This window comes from Euprymna scolopes, chromosome 16 (genome assembly GCF_053919585.1).
Source record: "Euprymna scolopes isolate OS-2025 chromosome 16, ASM5391958v1, whole genome shotgun sequence".
Classification (NCBI taxonomy): domain Eukaryota; kingdom Metazoa; phylum Mollusca; class Cephalopoda; order Sepiida; family Sepiolidae; genus Euprymna; species Euprymna scolopes.
The window spans coordinates 27,183,210-27,199,832 of record NC_136497.1 but is presented as its reverse complement, the minus strand read 5'-3'; the positions used below and the strand labels follow the sequence as shown (position 1 = coordinate 27,199,832).

Sequence of the window (16,623 nt, the reverse complement as noted above, 5' to 3'; positions counted from 1 at the left end):
CATGCTGAGATTAAGACGTATTGAGCGTGTACCTTGGTCACTGCTACAATGTCTATCCGGCTCGCACAGACGCGCACACGGTCACGTCATCGACGAACGCGGAAACCCTGGCTCGTGTGCCGCCAAGGAGAGGTATTCCACACAGAACTGGTTTATCCGCTTCGTCCCTTAACTTGCCAAGGAGGGGTTCCAACGCCATAATGTACAGGAGAGGTGATAGCAGGCAGCTTTGATACATCGACCGAGAGACGGCGGAAAACTCCGAAAGCCTATCGTTGATCTGCACCGCTACTATCAGTCTGTGGTACAGAACGGAGATCTACTTGCAGAAGTCCGGATCAAAACTGACAACCTCTAAAACAGATCCCAGGAAACGATGGTCGACCCTCGACCCTATCGAACGCCCTGGACTGATCTAAATTGATCAGCGCGCTTTCTATGTCATCTTCTATTCCCCCTATGATCGTGCCGATCAAATGCAGATTGTCTGGAATCGATCTCTCCTTCACAGCATAGCTCTGGTCCGGTTCGATCAAGTCAGTGATAGACACCTGCAAGCGATTCGCAAGAATCTTTGCCAAAACCATCAACTCTGTGTTTAGTCAAGTCAACGGAATGAAATCATCTAAATCTTCTTCGCCACCACGTCGTTGACCTTTCCTTAGCAATGCGATCCATCCCTTGGTCACCTCTCCGGGAATGGAGCCCTGAGCAAACCAATGGTTGAACACATTCTTCTAAATAGGGACTAACATGGGCGGCAGCTTCAAGTAGAATTCCTAGGGAAGACCATCAAGTCCTGGAGACTTGTTGTAGCCGTTGTACTACACTATGATCTTAGCTCGAAGACCAGACATTTTTCCTTTAATATTCTCTTTAATCTTTTTCAATGCCTCTGTAAACAAAATGACTCTTTTTTAAACGTGATCATCTAATTTTAATACACACAAAACACGTATGTAAACCAGATGACACAAGAATAAGTTTCTTTACTTCTATAAAGAATAATGATACTTCAATAAAGCTACTACTACTACTACTAATAATAATAATAACTAGAAGAACCCGCGGTAGTTGAAATTTTTTATAACACATTATAAATAAAATGAATAAAAAATAAAATAAAGCAAACAACGACGAATTTAAAGCAATTTTTAGCATTTTTAAAACTCTTTAAAGCTAAAACAAATTGATTTAAAAAATTTAGATTTTTTTTCAATGAAAATTCAACACACAACACATTGTTTAGCTTTGTTTTTTTTTCAAATAACTTTTTTTTATATAAATTATAAAGGAACATGGGCCAATTCGCCTGCACATTTTTTAAAAAGAAGCTATAGTAAAAAAAAACAACAAAAAAACTTAGTCTCCTCTATACATGACCTTTTTATTATAAAATAAAATAGCTAATTTGAAACCGTAAACAGCCATGTTTATTTTTAATTTTTGGAGAGGAAATGGTTTTTAATGATTTTTAACTGATAAAGAGCGACTATAAAGGGAGGTAATTCGGTTCTCATTTATTAATGTTTTCGATTATTATGCTTTTCGTGACACTGGACGTACGGACAAGTACCTTAATATCTATATGATAATCTTAAGTCTAGACACGAAGAAAAGTATTTAAGCAATTTGTTTTTGTTTTTAAATATCGATCCTTTATCATATATTAAACAGTTTAACTTAATCTTTTCACAGTTTTTTTAAAAAAATAAATGATAATTAAAATAAAATAGAACAGAATAGAGTTCTATATGTATGAATCGCCAGACTAATTTTCAAACTAAAAATATAGATTGTAATAAATAACATATAAAATCAAACTACCTTCTCAGATAAAGTGCTCGTCTGAGCTCCAATTTCTGGCCCCTCGCCAATCTTTCACGAAAAACACCCGTCTAGTTGAAACCACTGTCAATAATTTTCCCCACTCTTTATCTGTGCCTAAATCAAAATGTAGATTCCATGAACAAAGCTTCTTTCTTACAAGTGCACGCCTGTGGAACTCTCTTCCTTTTGTCTGTTACCCACCTGACTACAACTTGGATGTCTTTAAGTCCAACATAAACAAATTCCTGATAAACCGCCCCCTTTAGTAAGACATTTTATCAAATCTACATTACTAACGATTACTACGATATTATCTTATCGATTACTGTACATGCAATAACCCTTATCCCCGAGTGGCCTCCGCGTCTTGATGAGTGGCTTCCGGGCCTCGATAAGTGGTGACTACCATGTAAAAAAGAAGAAGATAAACTCTCCATTGAGTCGTTAACTCAAATTCCAGGAAAGGCGGTTGCAAATGTATTTAATTTCCGTTAATAGTTTTCTTGTGACCTCGAAGGATCGATAATAATTAATACAACACGGTGGTATATTTAAAAACAAAACAAAACAAAACAAAAAAACACTTAGCTATTTCAAACAAATATATGGCAAAATCAATATGAATTCGAGACCATGGTCGGACAGTTTTAGGCCAGTGTCTGAAGTTTATAGAAGGCGTCTTTGCTGCTAAAGCACAACCTGTGCATAATTTCACGACATTTTCAATATCTGTCTAACATACACGATTTCGTATATATATATATATATTTTTGAAAATCCAAGTTACCGACATGAAACTCTTTTATAATTCATTTCTGTAATGTTGCAAGAATGACCACTCAATCGTTGTACACCTCTACATCATAACCGTTGGAATATGCTTCTAAAATTTGTCGGTGTTTTTTTTCTAGCCTTTTCAAGTTATTTATAAAATTGACGTTAATCCCCTTGCTTTTATTTGCCACAGTGTTATCTTCTTAATTACGGTACCCAATGCATTTTTCAGATCAACTTCTGTCTGTACAGAAGGAATCACTGTGTTTAAAGTGTTTGTTACTGCACCGTCGAAAAAGAAACAAAACAAATAGAAAAAAGAAAAAGAAATAAAAACCCGACTCGGCTTTGTTTTTCTGTTTTAGCAAAAGCCATTTACTTTCCAAACAATGTCTGCTTCTTGTTTTCTGTACTGCTCATTTCGTCTACCTAACAAAACCCATTCGTCTCTTGCCACTAACGCGGAGCCACATGTCCATCTCGGCCGTTCGTTGCTTCTCCTTAACCACGTACCGTCATTTCCTTTTTTCTTGTGACGCTAACTCGTGCACATTTTCTAATTTGCATACGTACTCAAACAGCTGCTACTGCTGCTGCTGCTAATACCGTCGCTAGTTATCTATCCTTCGGCTGCTGCAAATATTTTCACATGTGCTCATACGTGCTGTTACACAAGAAGTTCAGCATATTTTGGTATCAGTCTAGACAATCCATTAACGTGACTCATTTATGAAGATAGAAGATACTCCATTTTGTAATTGTAATTTAGGAGAACGATTCCCCATCGCTGTATTCTGTTCATAGTATGCATTGGTAAAACCTCTTTTCGATCCGTAAAATATTAACAGTGGTTTATAGTCGATTTTTAATAAAAATGTCTTTTATGAACGAAACTATGAAATTTTATGATTGCAAAAATAATACCTAACGTTTTATTATCGATTTGTAAGTAATTCTTTTTAATGGCAATAATTTACAAAACACGTGAGCGATACTGTTTCAATTTTATTTAAAATGCATCTTCAATACCGTATGAACTAGTATTATTAGTTACGATTTTCACGATCCGGTTATAATGCGTTAAGAATAATTCAGAAGTTGTAATATTTTAGCAAATGCCTCCTGGCATTCTGTTATCCAGATCCAATCTTTTTCCTTCTTCAATAGCTCGTTAAGAGGCGCTCGCAAATTGTACATGCTTGTGATGAACACGCAGTAATTTATTAACCGAAGAAACCTTTGCAACTAGCTTGGGTACCCGGCGTTGCCCGGGTGTGGAGAGGTGGTGTCGTAAGGATATTGAAAAAAAAAAAAAAAAAACACAGTAGGCAGCCTTGGTGAGGAGAGGTGTGGAAAAAAATGTAGTAGGCAGTCAGGGTCGAACCTGTAACGAGAAGACGAAAAAGCCAACTGCTTAGACCCCGTACACAACGTGACATGCAATGTCTCCAGTGTTTGAAACAAACTTAGTCATTGCAAGACGTATGATGACTTTGTATGTCGACGCAAAAACTGACCCCTTCTTGGAAAAAACGGCCCAATTAACCGTCAAAGAATTAATCCTTTTGGCCAATTTTACGATATCTGTCGTCTGAGAAACTGAACTTTCAAACGATACCAATTTTGTCAGTGTTTGTTGCGTGCGTCAAAAGATTTTGCGAGACATACAAACACACACACACATTTTCCTTTTATATTATAGACTAGCGGGATGCTCGACATTGCCCGGGTGTGTGGATGTGGTGTAGTAAGGAAACTCTACGGGGGGAATCAAAACAACAGTAGCGGAAGTACTTGGCGTTCGCCACCTGTGTGCAGTAAGTAACCCCGAAGGGTTAGTTAGGAACCCCGAGGGAGCAGGTGTGTAAAAACTTAGTAGTAGCGGGTGGATCAAACCCAGGCAGTTTGGATAGAATGAGGTGTTAAAAAAGTGGTAGTAGGCAGGCTCGAATTCGTAACACGTAGGAAAAAAAAGGTTAAAAACACAGGACGATTTAGTCGATGTCTCCATCGTGCCACCGGATGTTCCGAACGTTGAAATAAAGCGTAGTCAACCAAAAAGAAGACGATGACTTGCGGAAATGGCGACGCAAAAACTGACCCATCCTTGGAGAAAACTGCCCAGTTGAGGGTGAAGGAATAAATTTTTTTGGACATCTAATCTAGTTAAGATCAATCGCGTGTGTCAAATGTTTTTCGCATACATACATACATACATACATTCACACAAACCGACGATTGAGATTTATATTATAGACTAGCCTGGGTGCCCGGCGTTGCCCGGGTGTTTGGAGGTGTGTATGGAGCAAAAAAAAGTGGTAGCAGGCAGACAGGCTCGAACCCGTACCGCGAAAGGAAAAGAACGTAAAAAACGTGACGTCTTTGCTGTTGTGTTCATCGCCAAACCAAAAGTGACGAAGGTTTAAATTAAGGCTAGTCAATCGAAAAGAGGGGATGAGTTTCGAAAATATTTGCCCAAAATGCGATCCCTCCCTGTAGAAAAGTGCCCAGTTAAAGATAAAGGAATTAATGTTTTTGGCCAATTTTTCGATATTTGTCGTCCGAAGGGTTTAGGTTCCAAACGATACCGATCATGTGAAAATCCGTCGCCTCTCTCGAATGTTTTAGGCAGACATACAAACATACATACATACATTTAAACAGACAGGTGAGATTTATATTATGTTTTTTTAGAGCTACCATATTTTTTTTATCGCACCTGGACACCCTGATATTTTACTCTCCTAGTCTCAGATATTTTATTTCTAGTATAAAACATTCGAATTTCTCCTTGAATGGGTAGTGCAATCTATACACAAAACAATAATCTTTTTACGTCAATACAAACTCTTAAACAATTTTATACGCATTAACTTTGAGTACTCCTCATCTATTAGTATTTGTAGATATTCGCCATTTAAGTCATCTTTCCAAAGAGATTTTTTCCACGAAGTTCCGCGAATATCTCCTCTGGACTAAGCAGACAATCTGCACGCACGAATTTATTTACATTTTTACGTAGTCAAGATAACACCAATAATAGCAGGAGCACTAAGAACGATTCTGCAAAATTTTGAAAGGAGAATAGAAGAAATTGGAATCAGAGGGATTGCTAAGTAAAAAAACAACAACAGATAACAATAATTAGAACGGCTGAAATATTATTGAAAACCTTTGAATGCAGAGACTGATACACATAAGCTAAAGATGCTAACCGGCCGTATAGAAACTAATATAGAAGAAAAACATATGAAATCAAGAAAACTTAAGCTGATAATTGTAAGTTATCCCCTCCAAAGTGTCAGCATTAACTAGTATAACACCAAATAGTCGAGAAGAGACTGTGAAACTCTGTTCCGTCTGCCTGCTTCCCTCCGGACTACAACTTGGATGTCTTCAAGTCTAATGTTAACAAATTCCTAATGAACCGCCCCCCTAATTAAACACTTCATAAAATCTCCTCACTAACGTGATGTACTTACAATAACCCTTATCCCTGAGTGGCTTCCGGGCCTTGATAAGTGGTGATCACTGTGTAAAAAAAAAAAAAAAAAAAAAAAGATGGAAAGATCGAGGAGAAATAGAACTGGCCAGACGTCCAGTGGATGGGTGCGAAGAAGAGTGAGCCACACAAATTTTAGTGAAGACGAATGGTCGCTGCCAACGAGAAATCAATGATAAATTAATTTGCTAAGGTTATCAAAAGAGGTTGACAGTGCTGGAAATCAAGGAAAACTTGTTGTCATTCAGGTGAGAACAGAAGTCAATAACATACGATTCATTTTTCTTAATTCAATTCTAAACAACAAAGCAACTAAAATTCGGTTTATTTTCGAATTTCTTGCCATACGTCGTACGACATACATTTAAAGGGAAAAATATTGGAGTGAATAAATTCGAGTGCCTTTTCTTCAGATTTGTGGCATATAGATTTCATATCTAAGCTTACAGTGTGTGTGAATAAATCCTAAACGTTAATATTGTGAGATATTTTTCTCGGGTCATTGTTGTTAGTGTTGTGACAATGTAAGTTTCGAATCCCTCGTCGCCAGTGTTGTGGTTTTGCAGGTCGGTAATAATCAAGACAAACACAATGGTATAGCTAACAAAAGTGTATTAACAAAAGTAAGCTACAGAAGTATGCATCATGATTCTGGGGCCACAGCTATCATAAATAGCTACCACGAGGTTTAACTGTAATTGTATTTATTGTTTCTGAGTACACTCATTTATTCCTGAAATAGGTGGACTAACTCACACCATAACATTTTCTTACTGAATTTCGAAAACTCTCGAATTGTCGAGGCTGGAGTGCACATTCGTTTATGCGATTGATTTTATTATCACAAATCTGAAGAAAAGGTACTCGAATTCATTTAGTCCAACATTTTTTCTTTTGAATAATTCCCCCTACTCTTTATCTGTGCCAAAACCTAAACGTAGATTCCATGAACAAAGTTTTTTTTTAAGAACTACACACCTGTGAAACTCTTTTCGGTTTGCTTGCTTTCCAGCTGAATACAATATGATCGTCTTCAATTCTAACAGAAACAATTTCTTGATGATCCGTCCTCTGAAGTACTACGATATTGTCCTATTAACTACCGTACAATCATTAACCCTTATCCTCAAGTGGCTTCCGGGCCTTTATAAGTGGTAACTCCTTTGTAAAAAAAGCATAGGAAGTGTATGCTAAACCGGAGACTTTATTAGTTTGGTCACATTGAAAGAATCACATGGGAGGAAAATATAGAAAGAAACTGATAAGGATTTACTTAAGAGAAAGAAGGATAAATGAATACCTGGCTAGAGATAGGTTAGTTTAAAAGTTAATTTGGAAAAAAAATTGCCCAACACATGTGACTATGTAAATCACGTTAAACAAAATATGATATTAACGATAACAAATATTGAATAGATATACATTTTCATATTCATTTTAGATTTAGACATTAGGTAACTTAGGTATGAGGATAGTTGTATTACTGGATTAGTATGGAGGAGATACAGATATCAGAAGTGTTGAGGAAAGAGATACAGAGGGAGAAAAAAAAGATAGACGGCAGAGAGGGAAAGAGAGTCGGGCTAAGAATTCTCATTAACGAGAGGCTTTAAGTGGAGCATAACAATATTTTGGTTGATAGAATATTGTCTCCAGCATCCGAATATTTGTTAAAGGCCGCATATTAGGACAACGGTTTTTTATAATATCGAACAGATATAAGTTTTCGTCCTCACTTTTTTTTTAATTAATGAATTGGCAGGGCATATATACAGAAGTTAGAAGTGGTGAAAAGAGTGAGCGAAATAGATAGGTATATATATATATACACTTGTGCCCGATATTATTCATACCCCTCGGATCTTTGAGATTTCTATAAGAATATTGCTCAAACCAGAAGGTAGTCAATATTAAAGGGATTTCAAACAATAAATCAAGCATAAGCATTTAATTTAAACTCAACAAATAAATAAATTATGCAAGTTTGAAATATTATACAAAGAAAAACAATAATGGCACTAGTTCAAAATTATTCATACCTCTCTTACTAATAGTCAATAGCATGCCCTTTATTCTTAATAACTGCCTGTAGCCGTTTTGGATATTTATCAACAAGGTTTTTACAAGCATCAACACTGATTTCTGACCATTCTTCAATGCAGTAGTACTCCAAATCCCTCAAATTTCGAGGTTTCCGCTTTTTAACCTCAGTTTTCAATATGTGCCAGAGGTTTTCGATAGGGTTCAGGTCGGGACTCTGGCTAGGCCATTCCAAAACATTAATTTGATTATCCTCAAACCATTTCTTGACTATTTTGGCAGTATGTTTTTGATCATAATCCTGTTGAAGGACCCAGTTTGGTCCTAAATGGAGCTTCGCCGCATCCTGTCTAATGTTTTTCTGGAGTATCTCCAAATATTGCTCCTTCTACATGGTTCCATCTATCTTGATCAAACTACCTGGACCACTAGCCGAAAAGGAGACCCAAAACATTAGGCTACCACCACCATGTTTCACCGTGGGTATGGTGTTCTTTGGGTTGTAAGCTTCTCCTTTCTTCCTCCAAACGTAAGAAGCATCCATATGGCCAAACAATTCAATTTTTGTTTCGTCAGTCCACAAAATACTTGAGAAAACGGACTCTGGAGAATTCACATGGGCCCTAGCAAACTTTAGACGTGCTGCAAGGTGTTTTCCGGTGTGCAGTGGAGTCCTTCTTGGTCTTCTTCCTTTCAGACCATTTTCATGCAGAGTCCTTTGCAATGTTTGCCTTGATATTTTTATGCCAGAAGACTCCAGATTTTCTTAAATGTCCTTAGTAGTGGTGTTTGGATTTGCATTAACACTTCTTACAATGTTCCTGGTGGCTCTAGCAGACAGTTTCCTTTTCCTTCCTCTACAAATCAAGTTGTTTGTTGTGTGGTGGCTCTGGAATTTTTTGATGATGCTCTGTACTGTTGCTGTAGGGACCTCAAATTTCTTGGAAATTGACTTGTAACCTAAACCATCCTTATGTAAATTCACAATTTTAGTCCTAAGATCATTACTAAGCTCTTTTTTCTTCCCAATTCTAATAATTTTTATTCTTTTATTGGTTTTCAGTTGATATCATTTTAATTTCTGAAAAATGCAAAAAACGAAATGAAATTAATCAAAGGTTGTATAAAAGCATTCAAAATAAGAATCAAACAAGAAACAAACAGTCAGAAACTCGATTAATACTGAAAAAATAAGGGGGTATGATTATTTTTGAACATTGCAGATTTTATAAATAGCTGTATATTTCTTTTATTACAAGTATCCCGAGATTCTAAAATGACGAAAATGATCAGAAGAGGTTTATTAAGAATATGTATCAATATGGACGTAAACAATAAATTCTTACAAAGTTACACCTAATAAACTCAATTTTCAAGAGGGGATATGAATAATATCGGGCACAAGTGTATATATATATATATATATATATATATATATATATATATATATATAGAGAGAGAGAGAGAGAGAGAGAGAGAGAGGGAGGGAAGGGGGGAAATCATGCTATACTAGAAGATCTCTTTTAGTATCCGCCAGTGAACAACGTGTTCATAATATCGTCAGACCGATATGTGAAATTACCATTTTCAATTCTCTGCAGATGTTGGATTTGTCTTATCGAACAGCCTGTCTTCTTTCGATTAAGAGATCCTCCAGCAATATTTCCGAGTAGAACCAAGAATAGCAATTACTAAAACCAACACTTTTTCAAAATTTGTTTTAAAACTAATTCGTTCTACTTAGAAATCTAAGCTTCCGTCCTCATATTACTGACAATGAACACGTGTTGGTTGCGATAATTTTAAATAGGGTTTCACTCTCTTTCCGTTTCACTTGGTAGCTGGAGTGGATAGCGAAAGGAATAATCTGACCGATCAGGTTAATTAAATTTAGTTTCAAATTCTACAGTTGTTGAAAACTTTGCATTTTATAATCAACAACACCATTTATGTTTTGCATAAATATGACATTAGCGGAATATAAATAGTGTGTAGATTAATGAGGGAAACATACCGCTTACATTAAGTAAAGTTACTTAGCTATTTTTTTTATATAATTGATACTTAAGAGTAAATGTTGATTCGGTTGATATAAAGATGAAACATCATAAGTGAATGTAGCAATATAGTGCAACAGGAATCTAAAATTAGATATGACTGGGTCGGAAAATTAGTTCACCGAAAACTGTACAATCATGTGGACAGAAGATCCAAAGCACAACATCCTCTGGGATGTGAAAACACAAAGGGATAAACAATCATCCACGCAAGAAGACCGGACACGATAATAGTCAAGCAGAAAGAAAACGCTGCCATTTCGTCGTCGGTGAAGGTCAGACTGTAAAGATCAATAAGGTAGAAATATTAAGCAAATACATTGAACTGACCAGGAAGTTTAAAGGAATGCGGAACACGAAAATAAAACAGTATAGTACTCAAGATAGTGATTGCGAAAATGACTTGCCTCAGAAACGTCTACCTGTCTGTGCATTTTGTAAAGTCCAGTTACCTAACAATTATGGAAAATGTTCGGCTGATCTCCAATCTATCGTCCCCTTTGCCAATTTTTCACAAAAACACCCGTCTAGCCAAAAACACTATCATTAACCTCCCCACTCTTTATTGGTGCCTAAACCTTATCGTGGATTCCATCAACAAAGCTTCTTTCCTAGAACTGTCCGTGTGTGGAACTCTGTACTGCTGACTACAATATTGTCTTTAAGTCCAACGTAAATAAGTTCTTATTGAACCGTCCTCGCAAATAATATGATTATACCAAATTTCCACCACAAACGATTAATACACAATTACTAACCCAATGACTACAATGCATACATTAACCCTTATCCTCGAGTGGCCCCCGGACCTTGATATGTAGTACACCCTTTGTAAACAAAATGTGGCGACGCGCAGCGGAATTCATGCTCAATGGTCACGCGAAAGTAATGTGAATTCTCACCATTCGTATGCCAATTAGCTAAACCTGAGCTGTATAAAAGCAAACCGATTGAAGAACAGGAGAGTGCTGGAAGATGGCGAGCTGTGCACACGTACCGCGTTGAGGCGTGACGTATTATTTACTTGAATTAACACAGCTGTTCACTGCTGAAGAAAACTATAAATAGTAGGATCTCCAAAAGCAGTTATGAACATTCTGGAAATAAGACTTGGAATTAAAGTGAGGATTGGCACAAGACTAACCATGAAACTGATGAAAACGCCAGAAAATTTCAAGGAAAAAAAAACGAGGTGAGATTGGCCATCGGTTGGTGCCACAATAAATGGTTGTGAAGAACGTGGTGGATGGAAAAACTGAGAAGGAAAGAGCACAACTATCACATTAACTGTAATTCATGGGAAGCCGGTATCAGCAAGAACTCAATCATACACGGCTGCTGTGATAGTGCAAACAGATTTTCAACAGTTATCAAAAGAAGCAGAGAGCACTCTTAACAGATAAATGTGATTAGAAAATAATAATTTACTAATTTAAAGTTAATTTTATCTTCTTGAAACCTTCATGAACTGCGTTTTCCAAGTTACCGAGAAGACTAATAGGGCCCACATTAACTCCATTCTTTTGAGTCGGATAAATATATAATGTATGGACTCAGAATTGCCGAACTTTGCATGTGATCTAACCATAGACTGTTTTTATTTTTTGTATATATTGTAAATTTTTCCTTATACGAGGGACGTTCCAAAAGTAATGTCTCTTATTTTTTATTCCACCCGAACGGATCAGAGGAGATTGCAAATTGAATTGTCATAATGACAGAAATGCATTTATGACTTGAAAATCCATCTCTCTGTTGCAGACATTGACGGCGTGAGACTCTAAGAAAGCAACCCTTACCATGGACGTACGTCATAAGCAGAGATGCATCCTTGAAATCATCCATGCAAAAATAATTGAACCGATAAACATTCATCGGTTTAACGCTTACGAAGCCGATGCAGTTGATGTGAGCACACTTAGGAGATAGGTTCGTCGATTTCAGAGTGGGACAGAGATATGAGTGACAAAGCGCACTACGGAAATTTACGATTGAGGCATTGTTCATCCCGGTACACTTTTGGTGACTATGTAGAAAAAAAAATTATGGAGCACAAAAGGCCACTTATTTTAATGTTACCACTCGTGTTCGTAGCTCTCCAACGTTTTAGTTTTTAAGTTTTGGAATAATCCTTGTGTTAAGTTAAAATAAATACAGAATACATAATATTATTGAAATACAGAATGTTAGTGAAACTAAGGAATGCGGGATTGCCATTGTTTAGCTCACACAAAATAGTTAGATATCTGTTTATAGAGAAAGGAATGTAATGATGAATTTTGTTTCTGTTATTGAAATGAAATTAAAATAAGGAATCTAGATCAGAACAATGGAAAACATATTTGTAAAGTAGGTTAGAGAAATCGGAGTTGAAACATGTGAATAACAAAGCATGTTTAAACACGGAGGCATGTCATGCCATGTGTCTAATATGCACGTGTTGGTCATGCAATGACGTCATGGGTCTCAATATAGAGAGCTTTGGTAATTCAGTCAACAAACTCAGTCGGGGACTCAGTCAGTCAGGGGAAAAGAGGAGAGAGAGAGAGACAGAGCTGACATAGAACCTTGAAAGCGGGGTTAGAAGAGAGTTAACAAAGGGAATCAGATAGAGATCAGAGAATCAGAGAAGCAGAGAGGATCATAGAACCTTGGAAGCGGGGTTAGAAGAAGAATCATGTAAGACTTGAATTCCTTGATGCAAAGCCATTGACCGTATATGGTATAATAAACGGAATCATCATCTTTTTGTATCTGCGTCTTCGATTTATGTTTTCAACAGAAAAGGTATTGTCCATTTATATTATAAGAACTTGTGAAAATCATCATCTCAAAAATAGGTAAGAAATATATGTGTCAATGTTTATAGAAACACTCCCATTCACAGAAATGTCAAACGTAAATGCCAAACACACTATCTCTCGGTCTATCTATCAATATATCATAAATCTCCTCTCATTGAATTATATGCTCAGCTCTCCTGTATTAGCATGTACCCTGTCTCTTTATATATACAGAACTGTCTCTCTCTCTCTCTTGATATATACGCGATATATCTGCACACAACATGAACCTCTAAGACTCTCTACTAAGAAACTCTACTAGCAACAAGACGAACATAACAACAACAGTAATATAATACATGCGTCATCTTCTAAAGAAATAACATCCCTATGTAACACATTTGTGTGTATCAGAAATGGAAATTTTAAAAATTACTCTTCTCAATTAAACTCAATATAAGTGACTAAATATTAAAGAAAAGACATGTTATTGAGTTCGGTTCTCTTGGACACAAACTGACTTACTTGTCAATCCAATTTGTTGAGCAATGTTTGAAAACCACAAAGTTTTAGAGTTGTACCAAAAACAAAATAGAAATAAAGTAGACACACAGAAGCCCAGAGTATTTTTCGGCTGTAATTTTATTAAAATTTATTATACCAAGTCTTATCAATATTTAAACCTATGATAATTTAATTCAGTGAATATGATTATTTTTTTTCGGTAAATAGTAAAATATATTTAATACCACACAACTCACTACTCCACTAGTTCACGAAAGGGTTAATGGCGTATAGGCGAATTCCGAAAAGTACAAAGAAAAAGAAAGAATTGTTGACCCAGATTTATCGAGTAGGGATGAACTTTTGTCGACCATGTACATTTTCAATTGGTGTCGCTGTGGTGGATATAAACTATTCTTCATACTAGAATATTCAACAAGCAAAAAAGCACGTCGATAAAAAACAGGCTAATAACCAACATTTTTCCCTTCCTAATGGATTTTTGTTTATTCCAGTTCTGGGAGAAGTTCATTTTATTCATTAAAAATTAATTTCATTTTATAAAAATCTATATATTCTTATTAGCACACAATTACAATCAATCTACGTACTCTTATTATTTATTATAAATAATACATATGGCTTATCTTTGCACTGAATAGCTGATTGCAAAAAGTGTACAGTATATTAAAAAAAAAAAAACTTATCGAAAATAGTTCGTATTATTTGGATTATTCTACTACTGTTTTCACCTGTAGTGTTATTTATATGTATAAAGTCAGAATTGCCAAACTTCACAGGCGTATTCTTCGGGCCTCCTATAATATCCTATAATAATAATCCTATAATATAAATATCTCACCCGTCTGTTTAAATGTATATATTTATGTATGTTTGTATGTCTGCCTAAAATTTCCGAGAGAGGCGACGGATTTTCAGGAGGATGGTATCGTTTTGAAGCTCGCGCCTTCGGACGACAAATATCGAAAAATTGCTTAAAAACATTAATTCCTCCATCCTCAACTAGGCACTTTTATACAGGAAGTTTTCGCCGATATTTTTAAAAGTCATTCCCTCTTTTCGATTGACTAGCCTTAATTTAAACCTACGTCACTCCTGGTTTGGCGATGGACACAGCGGCAAAGACATCACGTTTTTTTTTTCACGTTTTTTCCTCTTTCGCGGCACGGGTTCGAGCCTGCCCGCCTACTACTACTTTTTTTTTCTTTTGCTCAACACACACCTCCAAACACCCGGGCAACGCCGGCCACCCAGGCTAGCTTGTAATAAAACGCTATATGATTTTCGTATATATTGTAACGGTTTTACTTATGTGCGTTAGAAATGAAAAATACTGAAAAGTGCTTTTATTTGAAAAAAACATTTCTTTTCAATTAAACTAAATATAATTAACTAAATATTAAAAAAAAAGACATGCATTGATTTTAGTCCGCTTGGACACAAATCGACTTAAATGTCAATCAAATTTTACGAGCAATCTTTGAAAGCCACAAAGTTTTTAGAATTGCAGCAAAACAAAATAGAAATAAAGGAGAGACACTAAAGGTATATTTTTGGCTGTAATTTAATTGAAATTAATTATCCCAAGTCATTAATACTTGTGAATAATCATTATAACTTTTAATGATTTAATTGAATGAATGGTTAACAATGATTGCCTTTTCTATGTGAATATATTTTTAAAACTTGTTTTTTTCTTCTTCTATTTTTAGGTTGAATAACGAGATATTGTTCTTAAGAGTTGGAGCTTGTGTGAAATAAGCGAAAAGAAAAAATCCGAAATTTTTTCAACTGCCAACGATGCTTGATCATTTGCGAGACGGTTATCGAATTACGAAAAGCCATTGCAAACCAAATTCTATCGTCTGAAGAAACGAAAATGATGATTATCTTTTTCTCACACACACGACACCATTTTTTTTTTTAAACCTACAGTCTCATTATTTCACCCAACACTGTTGATGCCGTTTTTTTTATGACGTTAGAATTAAAAATAATGAGATGAAAAAGTTACGTATCCGGATGAAGTATGAATACACTTCAATATTGCGAATAATAAAATGATCAAATTGCCAATATTTTTATTTGTTTTTGTTTTAAATTTTTTACTTGATAATTCAATAAGGAAATATTCAGTGGGATTATTAGAAAGTAATAAGACTGGACTCGATAGAAAGAGAGATAAATAAATACTGCGTCAGAGATGGGTAAATTTGAAAGTCAATCTCTAAAATTCGTTCAATATATACCAACATGTAAAACTGATATAAATTGATTATGATTGTGATGATGATAATTGGACCATTTGGAGTGCCAGAAGGTGTTAAACTGACAAGTCAGTCTTATATTTTATATTTTAATGAGCATTTGTCACCATGGCTTGATGACCTTTCATTGGCGCATCACTGCAAATTGATTTTTATGCACGACAATGCGCCATCTCACTCAGTCAAGGCTACAACATCCTACCGTAAGTCATTAGGCATTAGTAGAGCAAATTTGATGACATTGCCACGTTGTTCTCCAAATATAAACCCAATTGACCAACTCTGGTCAATAATAAAGATGAAGGTTTATAATGGAGGTGTCCAATTTTCGTCAAATTGACACTATCAGTTGACAAGAGTAAATTCAAAGGTATTTCGAAGCATGAGCGTCATTTAACTAAATAAATATTTCCTTAAATAAATAATGTGAAATTCGTTCTTGTTTTTGGTTTATATTATTACTGGATATGTTCTTTACTTCATATAAATACAAATATGAAATTAGAATATTGTTTTATTATCCAAAATATACATTTTTAGACACTTGCAATAAAGTAATACACATGAAAATTACCAGAAACTAAAAAATTAACATAATTTTTAAAATATTTATCGAAATTCCACAAAAATCAGGGAAATAAAGTTATGCTCTTCCAGTATACCAAATTTCACTTCTCTGTGTTTCATAGCAATTTCAAAATTAAAAAAATAAAGCAATACACAGGGTTTATACAGAATTATTTTCATATTCCCTTTAAAAAAAAAAAAGAAATATACTCGAATATCGTTTCCGATTTTAATTCCTTGCACTTTTTCTTGGGTTTCAATTTGATTTTGGAATCGCT

General features: G+C 35.4%; 1 protein-coding gene across 1 annotated transcript in view; it reads left to right on the top strand.

The window, feature by feature from the left end:
• LOC145295897 (PI-actitoxin-Avd5a-like) overlaps nucleotides 1–15,587 on the top strand; it is an 85,777-nt gene extending 70,190 nt beyond the window's left edge. Inside the window, exon 3 of the mRNA XM_080141659.1 lies at nucleotides 15,224–15,587. Within this exon, the coding sequence (XP_079997785.1) occupies nucleotides 15,224–15,272 (49 nt within the window). The 3' untranslated portion in view covers nucleotides 15,273–15,587. The remainder of the gene's footprint in view (nucleotides 1–15,223) is intronic.
• The last annotated feature ends 1,036 nt before the right edge of the window (nucleotides 15,588–16,623 follow it).